Source organism: Brienomyrus brachyistius, chromosome 9 (assembly GCF_023856365.1).
Source record: "Brienomyrus brachyistius isolate T26 chromosome 9, BBRACH_0.4, whole genome shotgun sequence".
NCBI classification, from domain to species: domain Eukaryota; kingdom Metazoa; phylum Chordata; class Actinopteri; order Osteoglossiformes; family Mormyridae; genus Brienomyrus; species Brienomyrus brachyistius.
This window is the reverse complement of record NC_064541.1, coordinates 3,205,476-3,230,571: the sequence shown is the minus strand read 5'-3', so window position 1 is coordinate 3,230,571 and position 25,096 is coordinate 3,205,476. Positions and strand designations below refer to the sequence as shown.

Genomic DNA, 25,096 nt, shown 5'->3' with positions numbered 1-25,096 from the left:
GTACAAGGTTAGCCAAAAGTAAGTATACAGATTTTACTTCACAAAGTAAAGCTTCTATTTCACAAAGTTATTTTTAAATGTAGGTATATTGTTTTTATTTTACAGTACTGGTTGGGTCATGTTTAGTGTCTTATAGGCGTTTGAAATGCCCTCCATCAAGGTTGATATATTCCTGGAGCCTGTCTCTGACACTGACACACTTCAGCTCCCTTGACAACACCTTTCCACGGCGTTGAATCGGGCGAAGTGACAGCACTGACTGGGAACCACGATCGCCAGACCCGACACACACATGGACTTTTTTTTTGGGGGGGGGGGGCACAGTAAAGGAGAATGTTTTTGAGAGGAAACCCCACACAGTGGATGAGTAAAAGTTGTTCATCTTTATTGATGCTAACCGGGATTTGTGTGCTAAAGTGTGTCAGTGTCAGGGACAGGCTCCAGGAATGTATCAACGTTGACGGAGGACATTTCGAACAGCTAATAGACTAAACATGACTCACTCAGTACTTGAAAATAAAAACTGTATACCTACTTTTGGCCCACCCCATATCCAAAAAACTATAACTTGGCAACGATGAAAGCCGGGTCAAAGTCATGTAACGCCACTGTGGGTTGAAATATTCTCCATAATACAAGTAAAAGAATTACAGAATGAATGACAATGAATTTTAAAATCCCGCCATAGGTGGATGAAAATGTAAACAGTGATAAAATGAGTGAGTAGAGAAATTATTTTCCAACAAATGCTGTATTTAAACACATGGCACGGGATTGCATCAAGTTACACAATAAATTATATTGCTTTCTATATCTTCAGATGATTTGTTTTAAAGTATTACTTAATGCATTTAGCAACACTAAATCTCATAGTTTACAAAGTTTGTAGTCTATTGAAAATCAGTTTTTCAACAGCATACAAAGGCTACATTTTAACAGCATACAAACATAATCCCAACAAGAGTAACGCTATGTCAGGGCTGTTTATTTACACTTACATAATCATATACATCTTAAGAAATCAAATGCTCTTTTTTATTAACAAGACAATACAAATTGTGCAAAATAGTACATTAGTGTGAAATTTATTTGGAGGTCCTTTGCATTTTATTCTCTCCGGCTGGAGACTGCATGCAGGACAGCAGTGCATACAACACAATTAATATGCATGAATCAGAAATCAGAAGAAAACAGACAATGAAATATCATTGGCCAAAGTGAATAAGTGCATCAAAATGGGGAAAAAATACTTTAAATATATCAATATTTTAATTAAATATAATTCTGATTGTCTATTCACAATAACATCTGTTACCTAAATTAGATCTTTCCCAACACTGACATTCGATTTAAATCAAAATGTTTTCTACGGAGTAAAAGGCATTGCTGGACTGAGAAGATGACTTTGGTAACACTGGGGTAACATTGTGATGGTTCTGTTATATTTAAATACTAAACAAAAATAAATGATAGCATTTTAAAAAATGTACTGTTGCTAACGCCGTCGTCGCCTTCTCTGCTCACCTGACCGCCCCCGCCGCGGCTGTTGTACTGTCCCAGATATTTCTACTGATGGACTAGGTTGGATGTTACCATCTAAGTTTTCAGGGGGGGGTGATACAGGTGGCATTACTGGTGATACTGTAGGGGGAGGATGAATGTTAGATGCTTGTTGCTGCTGTTGCATCTCAAGAATACCCAAAAGCCTTTGTAGAAGCACATTATTTTGCTGAAGGCTGACACAGAGGCTTTCTTGTGAGGCCACCAGTGTTCGCACATCATGTCTAAAACCTTCCCCAAATTCCCGTAGACTCTGTTCCACCCTGTTCCCAAGCTGAACTGCCGCTTCACCCAACCCCCTGAGTTCATCCTCTAGCCAGGAGGTGCGTGTTGGAGCCTCCAGGGGCTCATGCTGTGTCCCGATGGATGGCTGGGGGCTGGGCTGTGGGGTCCCATTAAGAAATGGAGCACTATATAGTGGAGAGGGAGGCAACCAGCGTTCAGATGTCGTAGGCAGCCCCAGTCCTAGACTCAATCCCAATCCAAGTTTGTCCTCTATGCTGCTTTCGCCTCCATCGCCTTCTCCCTCTCCTTCATCCACGCCTCTCCCTCCTGCCTCATCCTCGTTCTCAAAGCCATCTCTTTCGGATCCATTCCCTGTTCCTCCCATTACAAATAGAAGATATAAGAAGAGGTATTTTAGGTAACCTCGTATAACCCCAATTCTGCAACTCAGGTAACTACAAAGTGACAAATCAACAGGTATGTAAAATAAGTAAAGTAAATAAAAAAAAACTTTTTGTCTATCAGCAAATTTTATTGAAAATACAAATCCAATAGATTCAGTATAGTTTCAGACACAATATCTACACATTACACATCAAACAATAAATAGCTTGAAATTACCTGCATCAGCATCTGTGAAGCAGGGATAAGTGGATTTTGCCCTGTTTGCTATTCTCTGCCGAGCCTGATGAAGCTTGGGGCTTGTCTGCCTGGATCTGTTCAGGCTAGACAATCCTCTACCAGGTGGCAAGCAGTAACTGCGATGACGAGCATCAGCCAGCCTGCCTCCGTTGCGTCTTTTGAGATCATCCCAGCGCTTCTTGACCTCACGAAGTGTGCGGGGAACACGGGAGACAGCATTGACTCGATCAAGGATGCTGCCCCAGATCTGTTCCCTTTCCCTACGTCGGAGTCGTCCTGCCGGCCCAAAGAGCTCCCCCTCGCACCGGGTCACTTCTGATACTAGCACTTCTAGCTCTGCCCCACTGAAGCGGCTTTTCCGCTTCCCCCCACCTCCAGCTGCAATTGCAGCAGAGACATTGCTATCTACAGAAGAAAAATGAATGAAATACCTAGTCAGAATCTACAAGAAGAGAGCAGCTCTTTAAAACTGATATCCTTAAAGGCTTGCGATCTTATTGAAAATGATTCGCTTACTTTGTTCAAGAGATATGATATCATCATCTGTCGGCATCACTGGAACCACGATATTGGGGTGTACAACCACCACATTGAAAGGGAGCCCACCAGGCAGGGCTCCGTCATGGTCACAGCTGCCCTCGGAATCGTCATCCTCCCTCGTGAGGCCATCCTCTGAGACCCCAGCTTCAATGGGTCCTTCAGGAGACTCTACTTTGATGTGCATGGGGGGTGAATGCTCATACAGCAGCCCCCCTTCCTCATAGTACTCTGTCATGGATCAGGCCTGAATTGTAGGCACAACGACCAGTCCAGATGGACAGACGCACGGTCACAGTCACACGCCAGCTGACCAACCACTTCCTGAACACATTGTTGAACATTTACTGTCTGACTCACCTTGCCAGCAAACTGCAAAGGCACACAATCACACGTGTGGTACATTCACTTATTAGTTATCAGGCTGATATCTAACATGCAAAAGGCACTATAATCAACATCTATATAACATAAAACAATTTACTTGCCTTATTATTAGTCATGCACTTGGATATACTAGTTAATAGAAACCTGTAGCTGTTAATATGTAAATACGTGTATATATAAAAAATAACAGCTATACAAAAAAATCCAGGCATTCATAAACAATGACAGAAAAGCAATGATGCACACTGATATGCAAAAATAATATATATAAGCAAGCACACGCACAGTTCTATCAGATTGATTTGTAAAAATAAAAAAATAGCACAGACATGATCACTGACGCCAAACACCCCGCTGAAAATATAGACGGGGAGGCACACCTACAGAAAAAAGGAATAATAACAGAATAATTACTAAAGAGTCATCAAAGTTGCATCTCAGCATTTTATCGTGAAAATACCGACAGTATGGGTGCATTACACTGCGACTGTAAAACTGTCATAAAAATACATGCTGTCGCATTAATGCGCATTTTTCTGCACCACATCCGCAACGGTTGCGCATTCCGCATAAATTAGGCTAGCTAGCTAGCAAGTAACCCAGCTCGTATTGAAAAATTGCATATTGGGAACGCATGGGGCAAAATATTTAATCACTGAGAATGACTGCTCACCTTATAGTTTGGCAACAAAAACGGCTCAATTTATGGTTTAATTCAACATCCCTTTACTACGCATGAAACCTCCTCCTCTTCCCAGCGTCTTAAATGTACACACATTTTAGCCCGGCGCAGCATATAGACGTCATCCACAATAATTCTGTAATGCGTTTACTGTATTACTGTATGATCCACGTGCTTCAAAACTCTCTTATAACAGTGTTATATTTACGAAATGTACTAAATCTGCCTAAAGTTCAACGTGCTTAACAACAGGGTATTTGTTTCAGTTTATTTTAAAAAAGATTTATGATATGTATTGTTTGTATTGGGTAGGGAGGGGTATAAAATTTGCAGTAATAGTTCGTTTTTTCTTCTTTTACTGGGAACCTGTGTTAATTTATGAGTACATTATACGGAGCATAATCTGTTATCACAAAATGATAACAATACATTAATGTTAAACAATAATGAGCTTTTCTTTGATAGTACCTTATGTCACCACAGTATTTTTATTCTTGAAATAATAACAAAACAATTATTGATGACAAGAATATGTCTTGATTATTAAGAACCGATACCCATTTTTACTGACAGGATGGCAAATAATACCAGTATTTTGTACAAAACACATATATGCTGTTAATTTTCCTCACCTTCCAAACTAACACAAAAATACACCTAACATTCTGTGGTGCTATCAAATTATTATTTAAAAATGACTTGGCTAGCAGAGTGTAATGAGTATATCAGGGTATAATGGAGCATAACAGGGTGTAGTGGAGTATATCAGGGTGGAATGGAGTATAACAGGGTGGAATGGAGTATATCAGGGTATAATGGAGCATAACAGGTTGGAATGGAGTATAACAGGGTGGAATGGAGTACAACAGGGTGTAATGGAGTATGTCAGGGTGTAATGGAGTATAACAGGGTGGAATGGAGCATAACAGGCTAGAGCACCAATATTAACAGGTTCTAGCAGTAGATGAGTTTTCCCTTATTGCACTACATGCTTTGCCACCTATGGTGTGTGATCTGCACTCAGAGGTGGAGTGACAGGACAGGCAGGGCAGGCAAGGGCCTGGGGCCCCGAGTTGGGAAGGGGCCCCCAAGGGTGGCCAATTACATTGCAGCGATAAATCTACTTTATTTGTGTACTCTGTTTTTTACAAAAGTGAAAGTAAAGGTCTTGTGTTTAAGTTGTCTTTGTTGATATTATTATTAACTTCACTGGAAAAAGGTAACAAATTGTACCATGGAGGGGGAATTGGAGGGCCCCATGGAGTTTTTTGCCTGGGGCTCTCAGAGTCCCTAGAATTGCCTGTCTGTACCTATACAATATAGTGTCTAAGATAACATAAGATAAGATAGATAAGATAGATAAGATAAGATAACTTTTATTAATCCCACATTTGAGGTATTTGCATTGTTACAGCAGGAGATGGAGTAATAAAAAGAAATGTGACTATACAATATAGCAATAAAAAAACTATACAATATACAAATTATATATATAGAAAAGATCATTTGTAATGAGTAACGAAAACCTTCATAGAAATGTCAAAAGTCATACGTTTCTAAAAAAGCTGATACTCAAGTACAGTATAAATATTTAAAAAATTTACTTAAGTCCAGTACTCAAGTAAATGTACTTTGTTACTGTCCATCCCTGACTTTTTCGATTGGACAAACTTTCACCGTAACGTAGCCTAACAGGTGAAATATTAAGAGTGTGTCAAGCAGGATAACATTTTATAAATTAAAAGCAAAAAGGTAGGAATGATAATTGAAACGTACATCAGTTTGCATAGTTGAATTCCCACCGAAAAAAGATGCCACTTCAGCAAAATGGTCCCAAAAGAACTGTAGCCTTTTTTGGATGGTGAGAAAGTACATGCTAACAGGGTGGAACTTCAGGGACACACAACCAATGAAAAAAAAAACGTAAAAAATAACTATAGTTCCATTTGATTTATTTGCATGATTAGACTTTAGCCTAGTCTAAAACTTACAGAATATTTTGAGATCTTTATCATTGGCTGGTTGATGGTTCTTGTGGAAGTTCATTACTTTGGTCTGAAGATATAATAAAACTGAATGCATGTATCAATAAAAAGGTATGTAAAATACAAAATTTTATTTTTATACCTATTATGTATGTTTGAGTGTGAAAGAAAACCTAAGTATATATTTTAAGCAATTTCTTGTAAATCTGATTCATGTTAGAGAAAAAAATGAGTAAGTAAATCGTAGGGACAGAAATTCACCATATAACAGGAATGACGAATTTATGCCAAAATAAAATCACTTTGTTACAGCTCAGGAGTTCCTGTCCATTTTCACCACCAACATCCATTTCAAAGTATAGGTTACTTATATTGTAATACTGCCACATTTGTAAATATACTGATTCAGTAACAGAGTTTGAGCAGATGTTTGAAAACCTTAGAAGTCACTTTCCAAATGAGGCCTTTTGTGCATGAGAAATGCATCTTGGTTGACTTGTTGCAGATTATTTAAACTGAACAGAAGCATGTAAAACTAATCTGCTTCGATGGTGAGGAAAGCAGCTAACTCTTCTTGCTGATGTTGAGTGGTGTGGAGATGTAATTGGCAGTAAGTGGAAATTAAGTGATATTGGAAGACTGCTGTGGCCTGAAATTACAGTAGCCTTTTAAAACTGTCTATGAAACAGATCAGTCAATCAGTTATATGGAAAACACCTTAAAACTAAATAATCTTTTAGCTACATGTATAAACATGCTCTTAGACAAACATAGGTGATGATAATTTCCGATTAATTACCAATTCTAACAACAGAAATGTAGATTATGACTTGCATAAATGGATTCATATTTTTTTGACTATAGTAAGACATAGTCATACTGACCTTTTTAAAGGGAAATAATCCACTAATTTAAAAGGATAACCATACTTTTGTTTTTTCTATCTACATTGTTTCTTGTTCTCTAGGGAGTAGGAGTAACAAGACATAGGCGATGGTCATAATCAGTATAATACCTTAAGGACTCAAACACAAGGAATGGGATGGCCAGCGACATCTGTTGGCCAAACAGGGAAACAACAGACAGGACCATGCAGGGAGTGATTCTGATATAAATGACCTACATGTGTTTCATTTTTAAATTTGAATGAAGTTTTTTCTGAAATCTCACTTATGTGTATTTGAACAGTTTCCTGTAAACAAGCCTAGTTTTTCTCATTACACCCACCTTCTCCCATGTAATCAGTCACCATTTCACTGCAACAACTCAGGATATGTGAAATTAATATTGAGTACCTTACATTCACCTTCTGCTAGCAAATGTTACTAGTAAATACAAATTTACACGTCAGTCTTTTTCGCAAACAGCTGCTTATATAACTGATCTCTCTGAACCGAATGTACATTTCCAGTCCCAGGTGTCGATTCCCATGCATGTTAATTTTCAAGTTGCTGTCCTTGAGAGAAAAAAATAACATAAACTTACCGCACATGGTATTTTAGTTGGGCATAACCTGTTAGACTATTTCCTTAAAAAAGAAAAGGATTACACAATTAGGTACTTTGAAATTAAGCTTGAAATTCAGATTTTTTTTTTATCAATTCATATAACTGACTCCAATTTAACAAAATGTTTTAGGCAAGTCTATGACAGTAAAAAACACATAATTAATATCTTAAAAACTAAAAGTAGTTTTAAGTTTGAGCTCCTTCCACAATAATTCAATATATAAACTATTATGTAAGACGTCCAAAAATAGTAATATTAACATTATTCAGTACTTGAAAATGGACCTTTTTAAGTTTCCTGAACTCACTTACATTGCACCTGTGAGAATATTTACTACACATATATATATATATAATATATATATACATTCACACACACACACACATGCATAGATATAGATGTGTGTATTACGTTTAAATTACATTGTTGTGACCAAACACTTGTTATTTTGACAAAGATCTGTGAATGCAATCAAAAAACTAAAAATGCAGAAAGTCTTGAATTTAGTTTCATTATTTATAGTTAAGGTAAGGGCTGCGTAGGGGTTAAAGGTTGTCATGTTGGGATTAGAGTTTTCCCCATAGAAATGAATGGGGAGTCCCACAAAGATATAATTACAAACCTGATTGTGTGTGAGTGTGTGTGTGTGTGTGTGTGTATTCATCACAGTAAGTAATTCAGTTACTGCAAGCGAATTTTGAAGGAACACAGTGAGTTATGATATATTAACGTCATCCTGCAAAGAAAAATTTGTCTTTGATTTGGTCTCGATGGAAGCAAACAACTTAATCAACACATTATCAATATAATGTATGTAAGGAAATAACTCTAAACATTATGACAAAAATTAGATTTCAGTGAATTCATTACACAAGTTATCTATATAGTCAAGATATAAGTGCACAAGTAATGTCTATTTTCTAAACCAACCTTACGTTTTTACAATCAAATGAGCCAAATTACACAAGTTTGTACTGCAATCAGAAAACCATCTGTTTTGTTCCCGTGAAAGTTACTGTTTAAATAATAGAGGATGGTGTAAAATTTTCCATAAAAGGAAACAAGGGAAGGGAGAGCAATATAAATATATGATCCGGTTTTTAGAGAACTTTAGCATTCTTGTGCAGACTATCCCACCATGAAGTACTACGTTCTTCTAACACTGTTTGCGACTGCATGTAAGCTGGGCTCAGAAAACTTCTGACATGAAAAGCAGATTTTGTTCTTTTTATCAGTTTTTTCTAAAATATTATGTCAAAAAAACAATAATTTCTGAAGATTACCAAATTCATGATTTGCTTTCTGGCAATAATATTCCAGCCATTTTCTATTTTCTGGTTTTGAGTTATCTGAACTACATCTTTCAGTCTTTCTCCCACTGTTTTTCACAGTCGCTGCCCCATTGGAGGATGAAGATGATGACAAGATTGTTGGAGGGTATGTGTGCGGGAAGAATTCTGTGCCGTACCAGGTATCTTTGAACATCGGCTACCATTTCTGTGGAGGATCCCTGATCACCAGCCAATGGGTTGTTTCTGCAGCTCACTGCTACCAGTCGTAAGTTGTGAATTATTGATAGCATCCATTGAAGCATTCAGATTAGTTAATCCAGATGATTAATAGGGGAGTGTTGTGGCTTCAAATGTGGCTGTAACTCTCTTTGTACAGAACTTCTATGCCCTTTCCTTTAGATTTTCCAAGTATGTGTTTAAATAAATAGATACAAGTCCTTTATTGTATGGTAATATATGCATGGTATATGCGTAGTATATCTGGATCAATGTTTCCATAACAGGATAAACAATTGTTGGTAATGGATGTATAGATTATTATTGAAATTCAAAAATGTGTTGGTACAGAATTATTCATCTGATAACCTGAAGAGCTATTAATTGTGTAATTAAGTGTGTAATTATTGTTAACAACCACAAAATTACTGTCATTCCAGCCGCATTGAGGTGCGCCTTGGTGAACACAACATCGAGGTCAACGAGAACACTGAGCAGTTCATCAGCTCTCAGAAGATCATCAGAAACCCGAATTACAGCAGCTCTACCCTGAATAATGACATCATGCTGATCAAGCTGAGCAAGCCTGCCACTCTGACCAACTCCGTGAAGACCGTGGCCCTGCCCACCGCCTGCGCTCCTGCCGGCACCATGTGCCTCATTTCTGGTTGGGGAAACACCCTGGCCAGTGGCTGTGAGTATCAGCACAGGGTCTATCTGGGAGCATGAGTCAGAGATCTATATTGCTCTCTTGTTCCATGGCATTCGGTCATCGTAACAACAAAAAGATCTGGGGAAACAGACTGCACATCAGAATCAGAGTCAGCTTTATTTTCTATATAGAGTACAAGGAACTTGTTATGATGTAACTGGTCACATTAAAGTACAATGAAGTAAATTATAAAAATTATATAACATGGAATATTAATGCAAAGCATTAACCAGCCAGCAACATAGATTATATAGAAGTATATTCAGGCATAATGATAATATGGATGAAGAATTCTACCCCAACTGACCCCAACCAAAATGATCTTATCAATGCTTGACTGGAAAAGCGATAGAACATTATTCACCCTATTTTCATGCTTCCCTCTCTAGCAAACTACCCCGATACTCTAAGATGCCTGGATGCTCCCATCCTTAGTGATACCAGCTGCAAAAACGCCTATCCTGGTCAAATCACTTCCAACATGTTCTGTGCCGGCTACCTGGAGGGAGGCAAGGACTCCTGCCAGGTAACAAGCACTTTGTATCTCATATATACACAATAGCATGCATTATTACTGGTATTAATAGTGGGTTAGTAACATGGGTAAAAACCTCCTACAACATCAATAACATTTGAAACAACAGAAAAATTGAAATAGTAACGAACTGGAAGGCACCTTTTTTCTCCACTCATATCTTTCCTTTACCTTTCACTGCCAGGGTGACTCCGGTGGCCCTGTGGTATGCAAGAACGAGCTCCAGGGCATAGTGTCTTGGGGATATGGCTGTGCTCAGAAGAACAAGCCTGGTGTCTACACTAAAGTCTGCAACTACAACAGCTGGATTCAAAGTACTATTGCATCCAACTAAACCAACCATCTGCTTTCCTAGGCTGACAGCAAAGATATGGAAAAGCTAACATGTCACATTGCAAAGAATGCCATGATTTTAATAGCAACCTCACTATGGGAACAGTGTAGTTTTCACAAATAAAGAGGTCTGTAGTTATGCTGTACCTGTTGTTTTTATGTTATTTCAGGACCGTGACAAATGTTTTGGCATTGACAATTTTGTGAAATACATCCATTGCAGGGGGGCTGGTACTTGACAGGGGCCCTTCAATATCTAAAATAATATGTAAAATTGGATCAGGGCCCAATGTTTTGTCAGGTGGCCCCGATTTTCTATGTGCACCCCTGTAGGAGGTAGGCAGCATAGGTACAATGGGCTATTTAGATAAACCGGACTATCTAGTCCGCTAATCAGAATCTTTATTGCCACACAACCGGTGGCAATTTGTACATTTTTACTTGGGCTGTATGTGTATGTCACTCATTTGAAGGGAGATACTGGAGTACCTAGGGGAAAGCAATAAAACTTAGGGACGACATGCATTCCCTGGTGCTGAGATCCAAAGATCAGCCATGGGGGTAGGAAGCCACACACTGGGTTACCACGCCACCCCAACATTTTTAAGTATAATTCTGTCCGACTGACCCAGCCAGGTAGATTTAGAACCCTGGCAAGGTAATTAGTCCAGTTAAGGTCAACGGCAGCAGAGCCCGTGGGAGTCTCTGTACTCATGCTAATGCTAGTCCACTACATTAACTGAATATCCTCTACATACAAATTCAGGCTAAAAATATTCATGCTAAATACTGCAGTTTTGCTGAGAGAGAACAATATTAATTCAAGGAGAAAAGTCATTCTTCAAAACCTACTGTTTATTTGGATACTGATGCTTAAACAGATTAAACAAAAAAACGAGAAGGATGCCTGATTTATTTTAATTTAAAAGTGACAAGTGGCAACAAACGTCACCAAATAAGTCACAAATCTGTAACTAAAATGGCTGCAGGGAATGCTATGCTTTGGCTAGAAATGCATCAGGCATTAAAGAGTCGATTCTCCCATGCACTCCAAGTCAAAAAAGCATGCCAAGGGTACAGAAATGGCAGAAAAAAGGGTGGGAAAGGGACAAAAATGTTTTCTGATGTGTGCCAGTCACTTCAAGAGGACATGGCTGGAGATCACTGAGCGATCTCTGATAGGAGGACTCCACTGTGGGGCCAGAAATCACATGACCTCAACACCTGGCCCAGACATGACATTATATCAACAAAACTGTTGAAGAGGCCTGGGAATTTTTTAAAAGCACATTATTGCAAGTGCAAGAGGACTTCATACCTGTTTCCAGCAAGAATAGATCTAGGAAATTGCAACCTAGGTGGTTTACTAGGGAAATAAAGTATAAAGTAAGGAGGAAAAGGGCTTTGTTCCAGCAATGGAAAATAACTGATGATGACAGAATAAAGCAAGAATATCTAAGTCTACAGGCTGAGTTAAAAAATGATATTAGACGAGCTAAAAGAAATGTCGAAAGGATGATTGCATTGGAAGCTAAGGATGACGTTAAAAGTTTCTTCCAGTATTTTAACTCTAAAAGAGCTCTAAAACCTGAAATTACTAATCTGCAGGATAGTAAGGGTCTTATAATAGTAAACGACATTGATATAGTAAATGAGTTCAATGATAGTTTTGCACGGGTATTCACTGTTGAGGACATTAGTAACTTACCAGTTCTTATTACCGATCCAGCATCGTCTATAACTAATATATATATAACTGAATCTGATGTTTTGCAAAGCCTAACAAATAAAAATAAATAAATCACAGGGCCCTGATGGCATCTTACCTATAGTGTTAAAAGAGATGAGGGATATTATTTGCCGACTGTTAACTTTACTGTTTCAAAAATCCTTATCTGAAGGTGTGGTACCTTTTGATTGGAAGCATGCCAACATAACGCCCATTTTCAAAAAAGGGGATAGAAGTAATTTGTCAAACTATAGGCCAATCAGTCTAACTTGTATAACTGGTAAAGTTATGGAGGCTATAATCAAAGAGAAAATGGTAGATTACTCCAATAACATTTTGCGGGATAACCAGCATGGATTTAGGAGAGGTAGATCCTGTTTAACAAATCTGTTGGAGTTTTTTGAGGAAGCTACTCAGGAAGTTGATGATAAGAAGGCCTATGATGTCATCTACTTAGATTTCCAAAAGGCTTTTAATGTTGTCCCCCACAAGAGGCTCCTACTTAAACTCAAAGCGACAGGTATTTTAGGTACCGTAGAGACCTGGATTGATAACTGGTTAAAAGATAGGAAACAGCGAGTAGTTATAAGAGGCACAATGTCACAGTGGGCCTGCGTCCATAGTGGGGTACCGCAGGGTTCGATTTTAGGACCACTATTGTTTCTAATTTACATAAATGATATAGATACCAATATATACAGTAAACTGGTGAAATTTGCAGATGACACCAAGGTGGGTGGTGTAGCAGATACTGAATTAGCGGCTCAGCAGCTACAGCGGGATCTTGATTTAATTAGTGATTGGGCCGATACCTGGCAGATGAAATTTAACGTAGACAAATGTAAGGTACTCCATGTAGGGAGCAGAAATATAAAGTACAGGTATTTTATGGGTGTCACTGAAATAAAGGTAGCTGATCATGAAAAAGACCTTGGTGTGTATGTTGATGCTTCCATGTCCCATTCTGGCCAGTGTTGGGAAGCAATAAAAAAGGCCAATAGGATATTGGGGTATATCTCCAGGTGTGTGGAGTGTAAGTCAAGGGAGGTAATGCTAAGATTATACAATTCCTTGGTGAGATCTCACCTAGAATATTGTGTGCAGGTTTGGTCACCATATCTTAAAAAGGACATTGTGGCCTTAGAAAAGGTGCAACGTAGGGCCACAAAAATGATTCCTGGTCTTAGAGGAATGTCATACAAGGAAAGGTTACTTGAGCTAAATCTGTTCAGTCTCAAGCAAAGGAGACTGAGGGGGGACATGATCCAGGTATATAAGATTCTAACAGGTTTGGATGCTGTTCAACCAAATAGTTACTACAGCATTAGTTCAAATACACGAACTCGTGGCCATAGGTGGAAATTAGCGGGAGAACATTTCAAACTGGATTTAAGGAAGCACTTCTTTACACAGCGCGTAGTCAGAGTATGGAATAGTCTTCCTGGTAACGTAGTGCAAGCTGAATCCTTGGGTTCCTTTAAATCAGAGCTAGATAAGATTTTAACAACTCTGAGCTATTAGTTAAGTTCTCCCCAAGCGAGCTTGATGGGCTGAATGGCCTCCTCTCGTTTGTATAGTTCTTATGTTCTTATATGAACTTCAGGAACAGAGGCGAAATTATAGGATATTAGATATTATTATTATTAATAATTATACTATAATAATAACAATTAAAGTATATATATATATATATATATATATGTGTGTGTGTGTGTGTGTGTGTGTGTGTGTGTTTATTATATATATATATATATATATATATATATATATATATATATATATATATATATAAAAATCATGGTATTATTAATATTATGGTTATTATTAATAATCTATTAGAATAATATATTGTTATAATATATGTGTCAGGATCGGCCGGTGAACGGGTGAGCGTGCAGGAACAGGCAAGTGGCGATCGGGCAAGGAGCAGGCAAGCAGGCAGAATACGGGGTAAAAGGGGATTTAATCAAGGGATCGGGGAAACGCAGAGCAGGACACATCTACTGACGCTCACAAGCATCAATGACGGACACCGGACACAGGCAAGACTTGGACTCAAATAGACTGGACAGATCAAAATAACTAGACACAGCTGGGTACGATCAGGGAAGCACACGTGGATAATCAGGGGGGCGTGGAACACACGAGGATCGTACGTGCTGGGCGTGACAATATGATAGGATATTATTATTATCTCCACTAGGATTATATCCTATTACTCTCAGTAACGGAGGATATACCTCCTCTAGGAGGCTCGAAATCACATGACCAGTGCTGGATGTTTGTGCAACACGGGAATTTACTTTAATAATGTCATTTAAATCAATGGGAATGTTAATAGGCTATTGTTTGCTATTTTAGTCTGAAATTCACATCTCTATGTAACTTTATACATTATGACAAATATAATTTAAGACTAAAATATCATTAAGTCATAATTTTAAAGGAAACATGTTCAGCCTTCAGAGTTCTCTTCAGTCACATCATGTCTGGGCCAGATGTGGAGGTCATGTGATTTTTGGCACAGTGGAGTGGTGTATTTTATGGCCCCACAGTGGAATTCATGTGATTTCCAGCCACACAGTGGAGGTCTGTTGCTACCTGGCCTGAACAGATTGGTACAGATGAGGTAGCAACAAAGTCCTGCTAGTAGAGGTCGCCCACTGTTCTGCAGCCACATACTTCTCAGTCACTCACAACACACACACACTGTGTTACCTGCCCAGACCTACAAGCCACATGGTAGGCAAACACATGCACACACACATTATTTACAACATATGACATTAAATAGGCCCTACTATGCATAACAATAACAGCATGATGGACACTAACCACAAAGAGCTACACTCTTCACATTTGGCAATAGTCCAGCATGCCGCCACACTGCCTGATGGGTATGCCCAGTACTACATTTACCCCAGATCTATTGGTTAGGCATATTTGCTTGTTTACAGAAATGTTATGAATGAAGAGTGGGGAAAGGCAGAAGTAAATGGGTTCATTCTTACACACAATATGGGTTATTCTCAGAAAATCATTATCTCATTTTCTCTAATTTTTACAATTAGTTTAAAGACAGACTCATGTTTTATTATTGTCTAAAATGTCGATTTTATAAGTGGTGGAGTGAAACAATTGACACTACATTTCAAAACAACTGAAGGAATGGAGGAACCTCTTCTTATACTGAATGTCTATTGTGGGCTAGATGCAGCGAAGTTGAAAGATTAAAAACATTTGGCTTAATTTTGTTTTATTTGCAATGCTAGTGCCTATTTGGGGAAAATAGTTGAGGAATCATTAAATCAGAGCTATAGATTACATATTTTTATTATATGTAATAAGTAAACGTAATGTAAATTGCTCTACACAAAAAAAGTCAAAGAATTCTCATGTTTGTGCGAATGACCAAACATAAGCATACTGGGGTACTGCCCTGCCTTCATTTCATCAAGGCTTTCTATGAATTTCAATAAGGTTCACAATGTAAATGAAGTAGTCCCTGTTCCTTGTTTTGCTTGTTGCCAAAATCCTCAAGGGTGTGACCTTCTTTTCTTGCTTGAAGAATTTTTGCATGACCGCACCTTCTTTTTCAGGTTACGTGCGGTGGGCGTGTCCACGCTGATGAGAGGAGAATCCGCTTAACTCAAATGCACTTTTTAAGCGCTTTTTTGACTGCGTTTCCTTATACAATCAACCTCTAACTCATTAAACAGCTTCTCAATAAAACACTTTCCTTCTTGAGATATGCTCAACTGCTGACGGCACTAAAATGGGAAACTGATTTAATGAGATTAGTTGGATAAAATGAACGGCAATGGGAGGCAATTTCAAACTAGCTATGCTCAGTCTTTAGTTCAGTTACACCATATTTAGAAATGCAAGTGTTGGACCCTCACCCATCTGACTCTGTCACTTTCCTTGGTACATCAACAGTTGCCAGTCTGTTTTCTCTTTTCATCTTTGATCTTGTCTTACTTTCCTGGTCCTACAGTATGTATATTATAGTTTGTCATGTCTGGTCTCCCTGGACCCTTGTCTTGTGTGTTCTGCCCTGGTTATGGCGTTGTCTCTCATGCCCAGAGTTGGGGGAGGATATTGTCATGATCCACCTCTGCCTTGCCCATGATTGGCTAGAATCACCTTGTTCCCAGCCCTCATGTCCTGCCTGTTCACCCGTTTCTCATCTACAAATTCATGTGTATATGTGTCTGCCCTCACTATGTTCCCCAGCTTGGCTATTGTCACTATGTGTAAAGTATGGTGTGCCTCCCAGTAAAGTTTTGGCCCAAAGAGCTGCTGTATCTGGAGCATGCCTGACCTGCCATTCACGACACTAGAGATCTGCCTTTAAGCTTGACTGTACCTTCAGTGGAGCAGCTACCACTATGTTTTATCTTTTTATGTCTGCCAAATCATGTTATGTGGCAGGATTAATGCCTCACGCATCCACAAGAAAATGCCATAGGCATACATTAAAATAATCAAACTTGGGATTTTAATGAATCATTATTGGATTATGCAAATGAAGATTAATTTGATTCAGAAAGTCAATTTTTTAAACCCAGCCCTATTCCACACAGGCCCATAGCCAGATTTCAAATTCATAATTTCACTACATGTGTATGTGCCTGATCCCATGTGTAAGGTGTGAGCTAAGAATCATCTGCCTAGTGTGTTGAGCTTTAATTGTACTGAGTGTAAAAATAAAAATGGCAGGCACAAACCATCCTGTGCACAACATGAATCTGTACAAACTGAACATGTTTTTTGTTCATAGTTTAATGAACACATACAGCACACTTTTTCCCCCTGAAATTCCATTTTTTGTCCTGTTCTCTGTTCATAATTCAATAACTTAGGTGAACAAGGTAAACAAAAGACAACAAAGTTACATGAGCCAGTTTTTTTAAGAAGCCAGTGTTTTCTTTTTTATGAAGATAAATTCTGAGATTAACTTCTGTATTTTCCATCTGTTGGATGTGGATAGTTAAAATTTAGTTTGAACCTTTATTATATACTGTATATAGTACAACAGTTGGAAATTGTGTCTGTAAAGCAGTGTAATAAACCTACCAGTTGTCCTGTACTTTTTATCTAATAAACATTATCTCTAATATGCCTTTTATTGTTGGCCGCCGCTCCCCCTCAGCCCACGTGAGACTCAGTGCTGTGTTTTATCAAGGAGCTCTCCTGGATGAACTTCTCTCCACATGTTGAGCAGCGGTAGGGCCTTGGCTGGCCTCGGGGCGGCCGCGGGGACAGGTATCCACGACCACTCTCGCCAGGCGGATGTGCTGCTATGGAAGGAGGGTGCTTGGAGATCATGTGACGTTTCCAAGTTCGAGGATCAGTGAAGATGATGTGGCAATGAAAGCAACACATTGAACTAGATCCACTTGGTATGCTCCCACTATCTGAAAGTCATAGAAAACTACAGGGCAGGAATTTGCTATCTGTGAAATATTAAATTGCTTATAAATGCATTTTGTACCTGAAAATGTAATAAAGTCTAAAATCTATGAAACCGATGTAATATTTTGGAAAATCATTCAACTTACTGTCAACTGTCTGTTTTCTCTCTATGCTCTCAGCATTCCTCTTCATATCTGTTCCTCTCTCATCTTTGCTTTTCTGTAGTGATTCATCTATTCCAGCAGGGATCAGGCTCCATTTGCTGTGTGTGCGCTGGTGTGCAGAAAGAAGGCGTGAGGATGGGAAGGTGCGGTCGCAGACGCAGCAGGCAAACACCGTGTGACCTTGGAGCTTCTGCTCATAATCAGCCGGATGCTTAAAGCGCAGGTGCCTCTCTGCTGTCTCCACATCACGGAATGTCATGAAGCAGCGCAAGCACTGGGGAGGCTGAGGAGATGGGAGAGGGTGGGCTGGGGCCCAGGGAGGAACACGGGACATGTGAGAAAAGGGGCGGGGAAAATAACATCAGAGGGTCACGGCCAGTGAGCTGCACGGCTATCTGCTTCTACATTAAAACGCGAGAAAAGAGGAACAGCAAACTTGAAATATTGAAGGTTCTAGGTCAATTTGCGGAGGGTTGAGAGCCTATCCCGGAAGCAATGGGCACGAGGCAGGGAATAACCCAGGATGGGGGCCGGCCCATCGCAGGGCACACTCACACACCATAAATTACTCCTACGGGTAATTTAGTAACTCCAATTGGCCTCAGCATGTCTTTGGACTGTGGGGGGAAGCTGGAGTACCCAGAGGAAACCCCACGATGATATGGGGAGAACATGCAAACTCCACACAAATGTAACCCAGGCGGAAACTCGAACCCGGGTCCCAGAGGAGTGAGGCAACAGTGCTGACCACTGCACCACCATGCCACCCCCATCCGCATGGATTTTCTGCAGAAAAAAAAAATCAAACCAGTGATTTTTACAAAAAAATTATAGTAATGAGTGATGAAAAACTTATTTGTCTCGTAATTTTACCTCAAAAATAGAGGAGGTACTATCTCCTCTACCTCTGTGGATCAGCCACCACTGATATTCATCAAGCACTTAAGTCAAGTGCTTAAAAAGTTATGCACGTTTGAGTTAAATGTATTCTGAGTTTCCATTATTTCTTATGGGAAAATTCGCTTTGATATATGAGTGCTTTGGATTACAAGCATATTTCCGGAATGAATTATGCTCTCAATGCAAGGTTTTACTGTACAGCCCTCCAGTGCGTATGAGGAAAACATGCAATTAAGCGCAGGTAAGTCAGTGGCAGAATGCGCTTGAGGGTCATTTACATGCAATACACCCATATTTGGTGTTTCTCCACCCAAAGCATGCAAATTACCTTAAACTCCACACTTAAGTCAATGGCAGAATGTGCTTAAGTGAAAAAAGTGTGCAGCTACGCACTCTTTTGACTTAAAGACACTCATCTTACATAACCAATACAAATATGTTGTGCCCATTATTAAATAAAATCAAATCACAAATACAAACACATTTTCATGACACTTATAAATAGATGCCCCAATGAGAGTAACAAATTAATAAACAGGTTAATGAATTAAAAACCCTTTTATAAATTCAATATTTTCAATTTTAATATTATTTATAAATTCTAAATTAAGAACACTATTCCAAATTAGCTATATTATCCATACTTCTACATTATCACTTGAAATTCATCCATCCATCCATTTTCCAAACCGCTTATCCTACTGGGTCGCGGGGAGTCCAGAGCCTATCCCGGAAGCAATGGGCACGAGGCAGGGAACAACCCAGGATGGGGGGCCAGCCCATCACAGGGCACACTCACACACCATTCACTCATACATGCACTCCTATGGGCAATTTAGCAACTCCAATTAGCCTCAGCATGTTTTTGGACTGTGGGGGGAAACTGGAGTCACTTGAAATTCAATTAATTTATATGATGCATTTTCACATTACATTGTTTCAAAGTGCTTTACATTACCCCTGCCCTAAGCCCCCAGCAAGCAAGCCAGAGGTGACAGTAGCAAGAAACACTTCTTAGAATAAATAAATTTGACTCAAATCTGTGCAGAAGAACAAAAATGGAACTTAAAAAAAGTCCAAAATAATAAAAAATGGAACTCAAAAACACACAAAAAGTCTTCAATATTCTGCTGTTTTATTTTCAGTTTTCTATCGACTGGCCAAAATGCAGGTTTGGTGTACTAGTAGTTCCAATGTCAAAGGTACAGGAAGTGATGGAAAAACACTCACCTACCAGGCCCTCTGTATCACTGCTCAGGGGCCTTGTGTTTGCCTCTTGGTGCTCTGTGTCTTTCACTTCCTCTTGCTCATCTGCTTCTTTACCATGTTGGCTCATCCTGTGGTCCCTCAGAGCTCCCAGGCCAGGGAAGGTTCGGCAACATTCCCGACACCGCAATTGTAGTAGGGGGCTGCGCGTGTGGGACCGCCGGTGGGTGGCAAGCTTTTGGAGTGTCTTTAAAGTCCGGCCGCACACCCCACAGACGTACTGCGATTGTCCGACATGACTCTGCTTATGCATTATGAAGGCAGTGGGCCTCAAAAATCGATCACCACACACAGGGCATCGAAACTCCAACTTTGTGCCATCTCCGTCCCCTGTACCTATTATGCCGGTACAGCAGTGGCCAGTGAGCTCCCAGGAGGAGCTAAAGCAGCGCTGACACAGGCGACAGTACCTCGAGTCAGTGCCTCGGCCACCCTCTGCTGTCTCAGGAGCCCACTCCTCCTCTTCACAAACCCTCTTCCTCTTCTTTACCTTTTTTGCTTTGTTCACATCTCCCAGAGTGCTTGGATTATCATTTGTAGGTTGAAAGTTCGTGATAAGGGGCTGAGGACATCCTGGAAAAAGGAAGCGACAAAATGCAAGATGAAGTCATGATTCACAAAAAACCAGTATGTGACTGAATTACTGCGGTGTTCATTGAACAGGGTAATACTAAACACAATAACCTGACCATAAGGAAACACAGATACATCCGAAGTGCACCTGTGCCCATTGTATTGGGTACAAACCATAACACTTCCTCTCTCCTGCGTGCTCCTCTTTCTCCTGCTTGGTGACTAATAGTGGAGGCTCTTGAAAATCTTCCAGCTGATCTTCACGCTCCTCCTCTTCTTTCTTGATGACAACGTCTATAACATCATGATGGTAAGGTCCTCCTTTTCCACAAAGAGTCTCCATTACAGTCTGTGACAGAGACTAGACGTTTCAACGTAAGGATTATGAATATATTAACTCAATTTGTTTTTATAAAACAATTTTAAAAGCGACAAAAGCTGTTAAAATGCTTACATTATATTTATAATATAGGATGCCTGTACACATACAATATATAGAAAAAAATATTTATGCATTATGTTTATTATATACATTTGTCCTAATTGTATGTCTTGATATGTATAAGATTCGAGTGTTTTAGAACCAACTGATTACTCCTTATCAGGAGTTAGCATGTCAAAGCGGAAGTGATATTCATTTTGCTGGAGTATTTGAGAATGAACCATGTGAGCTTCCATCTGACTTAATCAAATCCAGCTGCATATGGATGATAATGAAGGCAGAGTTCAAAGAATCAAGAGACGGGAGAATCAGAAGGCTTCCTTGTATTCTAATGAATGTATCCTGGGTTATATGGTCCTCTATCATTTATTCAGTTTTTGCAAATTGAGCTAGTTTCTGATTTTATGTTTAATTTTTCATACCAAACACATAATTTCATAGGGCAACATTTCTTCACAAGAATAGTTTTGGCTGTGATCACCTCAGCCTTGCCTGCCGTTGACCTTGCAGTTTAACAACACTGTTTCATGGCAGAATGTAACAAGTAATAGCCTTGTGCACAGAAGTAAAATGTAAACAAACTCAAGCATGTTGATAAGGCTCTAGAACACAGCTAAGTTATACATCTGCAATACTCTGCTACAAAAATGATCAAAGAGATGTTGAAGGAAAATTTAAGTTAAACAAATACATTTTTGGAGCTAAACAAAATGGGATAGCTTTTTTTATTCTGAATAATTAATTAAACTAAAAATACCTGAATTGTCATATTTAAGAAGTGCATACTTTACCTGGGAAATTAACTCAAATTAATAAGCAGCCAGGAAAAATAGATAGATGAAATTAAGTTCCTTCCACGAAAGCACTTACAGTAGGTCTCCAGTTAATCATTAGATCAGAACAGCAATAACCCTTTCTTAGAAAACCACAGTAAAACAGATGCCCTCAGGACAAAAATGTGAAAAACACAAGAACAAGGTCTACTGTAAACTTATTATTCATATTAATATTCACAATTGCATATTTATTTATAACCAAAAAAATAAAACCTTACTCTGCAGTTAAAGCATTTTATTATATAGACTATTCAGACATTACATTAACGTTCTTTTCAAGCACTGGTGACAGTCAATTCAAGATTTGGCAATAACTTACACCCCCGCCAAAATAAAAAAAAACACTCTATTTCCCCAAATGTTCATGAAATTATCCTGATTTTGAATCAAATAAGGGATTTATTTGCGTCTTCCAAATGATGTAGCTTACTAAAACCGAATGCAAAACCAAGATACCGCTACCTTCAATTAAACAGAAGGAAAACAACAAACGGGTGTACCCTTTGTACTTCCCATCGCCCTTTGCCAGCGGTTCTGGTTAAAGTATACTTCTTTTTTTCCACAGAAAACATTTACCTTTAAATTTTGTAAAAACCAAGATAACCTGAGTAGTAGGCCTATAGATTACCAAATATTTTATATATCAGACATGCTGTCAAATCCCATTTAACACAATATTCAGCGAAAGGATAAAGGATATTTTGGGTAATTTTCGTGAAAACGCCAGTCTGCTCATCTTCTCCAGTTTTTATTATTATTATTAATTTATTTTTTTACGACAATCCATCCTTAAAACCCACCATTAAAAAGTACAGAAAGGACTCATTGGCTTTTATTAAATATTAATTGATATAATGCGGAGAAATACGGTGGAAATTTCCGTTTTCTGTCGTCCTTTATCGGTGGGCCAGTACCGCTATATAAATATGAACACATGGCTTGTAGTCATAAATAAGCATTTTAATTGTACTTCTACATAAAACATACGTAAATACCATTAAAATGGTATGATTCATTTATGATTAATAAAAATATATAATGAAAACAATCCATTGCGTGTAAACGTGTTTGCATTCGTGATTTATGTAATACAAACAGGCAGACGATATTTTAGCTATAGCCGTTTTAACTAATTTCTTACAAAACAATTGCTGGTCTTGATGCGCTCCTCTGGTTGAATATATACTTCGTCCGAAGGGCGGAATTCGAGGAAGGTTGGAAAAGATGAATATTCGGGATCTGTTCATCTGGATCAATATACAAGAAAGCCATTTCCCTCTTACCCAGTAGGTACCGGAAAATCGACGCTTTCTGATGCCCTTTTAAGGTGGCCCCGTTTTCTTCCGGGCAGCACCGAGGCTCATATATACACAGCCAGCGTTTTTTGGTACACGGTGTGTGGATACTCTCAATGTCCCGTAGTTCTCTTCATAATTCACAAGCTCTGTATGTTCAGGTCAGCACTAAGTGTGGATATGCGTATCATGAAACTAGCTGACTGATTATTTCACGATGAGTATTGTGCTACCTTAGGAAAAATCACGCCCTGTTTTCAATAGTATACGCTCTGGATCATGTTAACGCTATTTATTTAAGAGATTTAAAAAGGAATGGATGCATGTAATCTCATGCCCGTACCGTCATGCAGACTGCACTTATACATTATCTTCCTGGTCTCATAAGTGTCAGCAGGCACTGACAATTAGGCACTGGCCTAATTTTGTGGATGAAGTAATCCACAAATATGTTTGTGTGTATATATACTGTATATATATATATACCAGAGGAGAGGTGTAAGGAACCAAATTGTTTGAAGAAAAATGTTTAACAGAGGCCATTATATTTAACTTTTGCTTATTTTGATAATTTTTTTTTCTCTGTCCATAGAGTACTCCGATTTCCCTCCACAGTCAAAAAACATGCTGAGGCTAATTGGAGTTGCTAAATTGCCCATAGGTGTGCATGTGTGAGTGAATGGCGTGTGAGTGTGCCCTGCGATGGGCTGGCCCCCCATCCGGGGTTGTTCCCTGCCTCGTGCCCATTGCTTCTGGGATAGGCCCCGGACCCCCCGCGACCCAGTAGGATAAGCAGTTTGGAAAATGGATGGATGGATGGATGGATATATATATATATATATATATATATATATATATATATATATGTACTGTGTGTGTGTGTGTGTATATATATATATATATATATATATATATATATATATATATATCCATCCATCCATCCATCCATTTTCCAAACTGCTTATCCTACTGGGTCGCGGGGGGTCCGGGGCCTATCCCAGAAGCAATGGGCACGAGGCAGGGAACAACCCCGGATGGGGGGCCAGCCCATCGCAGGGCACACTCACACGCCATTCACTCACACATGCACACCTATGGGCAATTTAGCAACTCCAATTAGCCTCAGCATGTTTTTTGACTGTGGAGGGAAATCGGAGTACCCCGAGGAAACCCAGCGACGACATGGGGAGAACATGCAAACTCCACACACATGTGTCCCAGGCGGAAACTCGAACCAGGGTCATGTATATATATACATATATATATATATATATATATATGGGTGGCATGGTGGTGCAGTGGTTAGCACTGTTGCCTCACACCTCTGTGACCCGGGTTTGAGTTTCCGCCTGGATATAATAATAATAATCGATACTTTTATTGTCCCCGTAGGGAAATTGTCTATATATCTCAACATGCAGAGCCTTACTTAAAGGCTTTTTCCTTCTTCTCATTATCCATCCATCCATGATTACCTACCCATTCCAGAAACAAGAGAGCAGATGGCAGGAGACACGAGTCCGGCACAGGAAACATGCAAGATCATAGACTAAGGCAGTGGTTCTCAAACTCAGTCCTCGGGACCCACTGCCCTGCTTGTTTTCCAGCTATCCCTGCCCCACACACAAGTTCCAGCTGTCTTTCAGCTTCTGATTGCCTGGATAAGGTGTGTTCAGTCAATCATCAGTGTGTAGGGCAGGGATAGCTGGAAAACAAGCAGGGCAGTGGGTCCGGAGGACCAAGTTTGAGAACCACTGGACTAAGGGCAGTTTATAAAATATCAGTTCACCTAACCTCTGGTTTTTAGACTACAGGAGAAAACTTGAAAACCTTTATAGAATAGAGAGGAAAGAATCAA

At 39.2% G+C, this 25,096-nt stretch overlaps 4 protein-coding genes across 11 annotated transcripts in view; 1 reads left to right on the top strand and 3 right to left on the bottom strand.

Moving 5' to 3' along the window:
* The window catches only part of LOC125748303 (uncharacterized), a 74,583-nt gene extending 71,706 nt beyond the window's left edge, over positions 1 to 2,877 (bottom strand). Inside the window, exon 1 of the mRNA XM_049024287.1 lies at positions 2,874 to 2,877. The gene's annotated coding sequence lies outside the window, so the exon portion shown is untranslated. The remainder of the gene's footprint in view (positions 1 to 2,873) is intronic.
* On the bottom strand, positions 965 to 4,137 carry si:ch211-261d7.3 (myb-related transcription factor, partner of profilin). Of its 2 annotated transcripts, none has more exons than XM_049024325.1 (4): positions 4,025 to 4,137; positions 2,944 to 3,731; positions 2,407 to 2,832; positions 965 to 2,163 (listed from the first exon to the last, which is right to left on the bottom strand). In XM_049024325.1, the coding sequence occupies exons 2-4, from the start codon at positions 3,200 to 3,202 to the stop codon at positions 1,496 to 1,498; spliced, it is 1,353 nt and encodes a 450-aa protein (XP_048880282.1). In that variant the 5' UTR covers positions 3,203 to 3,731; positions 4,025 to 4,137; the 3' UTR covers positions 965 to 1,495. The 2 variants fall into 2 exon arrangements, with proteins under 2 accessions (XP_048880282.1, XP_048880283.1); XM_049024326.1 differs by having other exon boundaries at positions 965 to 2,157.
* A 4,434-nt stretch (positions 4,138 to 8,571) lies between these two features.
* On the top strand, positions 8,572 to 10,761 carry LOC125748340 (trypsin-3-like). The gene is made up of 5 exons (XM_049024373.1): positions 8,572 to 8,705; positions 8,919 to 9,084; positions 9,476 to 9,729; positions 10,137 to 10,273; positions 10,467 to 10,761. Exons 1-5 carry the CDS (start codon positions 8,666 to 8,668, stop codon positions 10,614 to 10,616), a joined length of 747 nt encoding a protein of 248 aa, XP_048880330.1. The 5' UTR covers positions 8,572 to 8,665; the 3' UTR covers positions 10,617 to 10,761.
* A 6,350-nt stretch (positions 10,762 to 17,111) lies between these two features.
* On the bottom strand, positions 17,112 to 23,569 carry LOC125748314 (zinc finger protein 624-like). 7 transcript variants are annotated; one of them, XM_049024313.1, is made up of 5 exons: positions 23,085 to 23,569; positions 20,840 to 20,959; positions 20,057 to 20,665; positions 17,909 to 18,232; positions 17,112 to 17,764 (listed from the first exon to the last, which is right to left on the bottom strand). In XM_049024313.1, the coding sequence occupies exons 1-5, from the start codon at positions 23,188 to 23,190 to the stop codon at positions 17,496 to 17,498; spliced, it is 1,428 nt and encodes a 475-aa protein (XP_048880270.1). In that variant the 5' UTR covers positions 23,191 to 23,569; the 3' UTR covers positions 17,112 to 17,495. The 7 variants fall into 7 exon arrangements, with proteins under 7 accessions (XP_048880270.1, XP_048880276.1, XP_048880274.1 ...); XM_049024319.1 differs by having other exon boundaries at positions 17,112 to 17,663; XM_049024317.1 differs by having other exon boundaries at positions 17,112 to 17,647.
* Between the last annotated feature and the right edge of the window lie 1,527 nt (positions 23,570 to 25,096).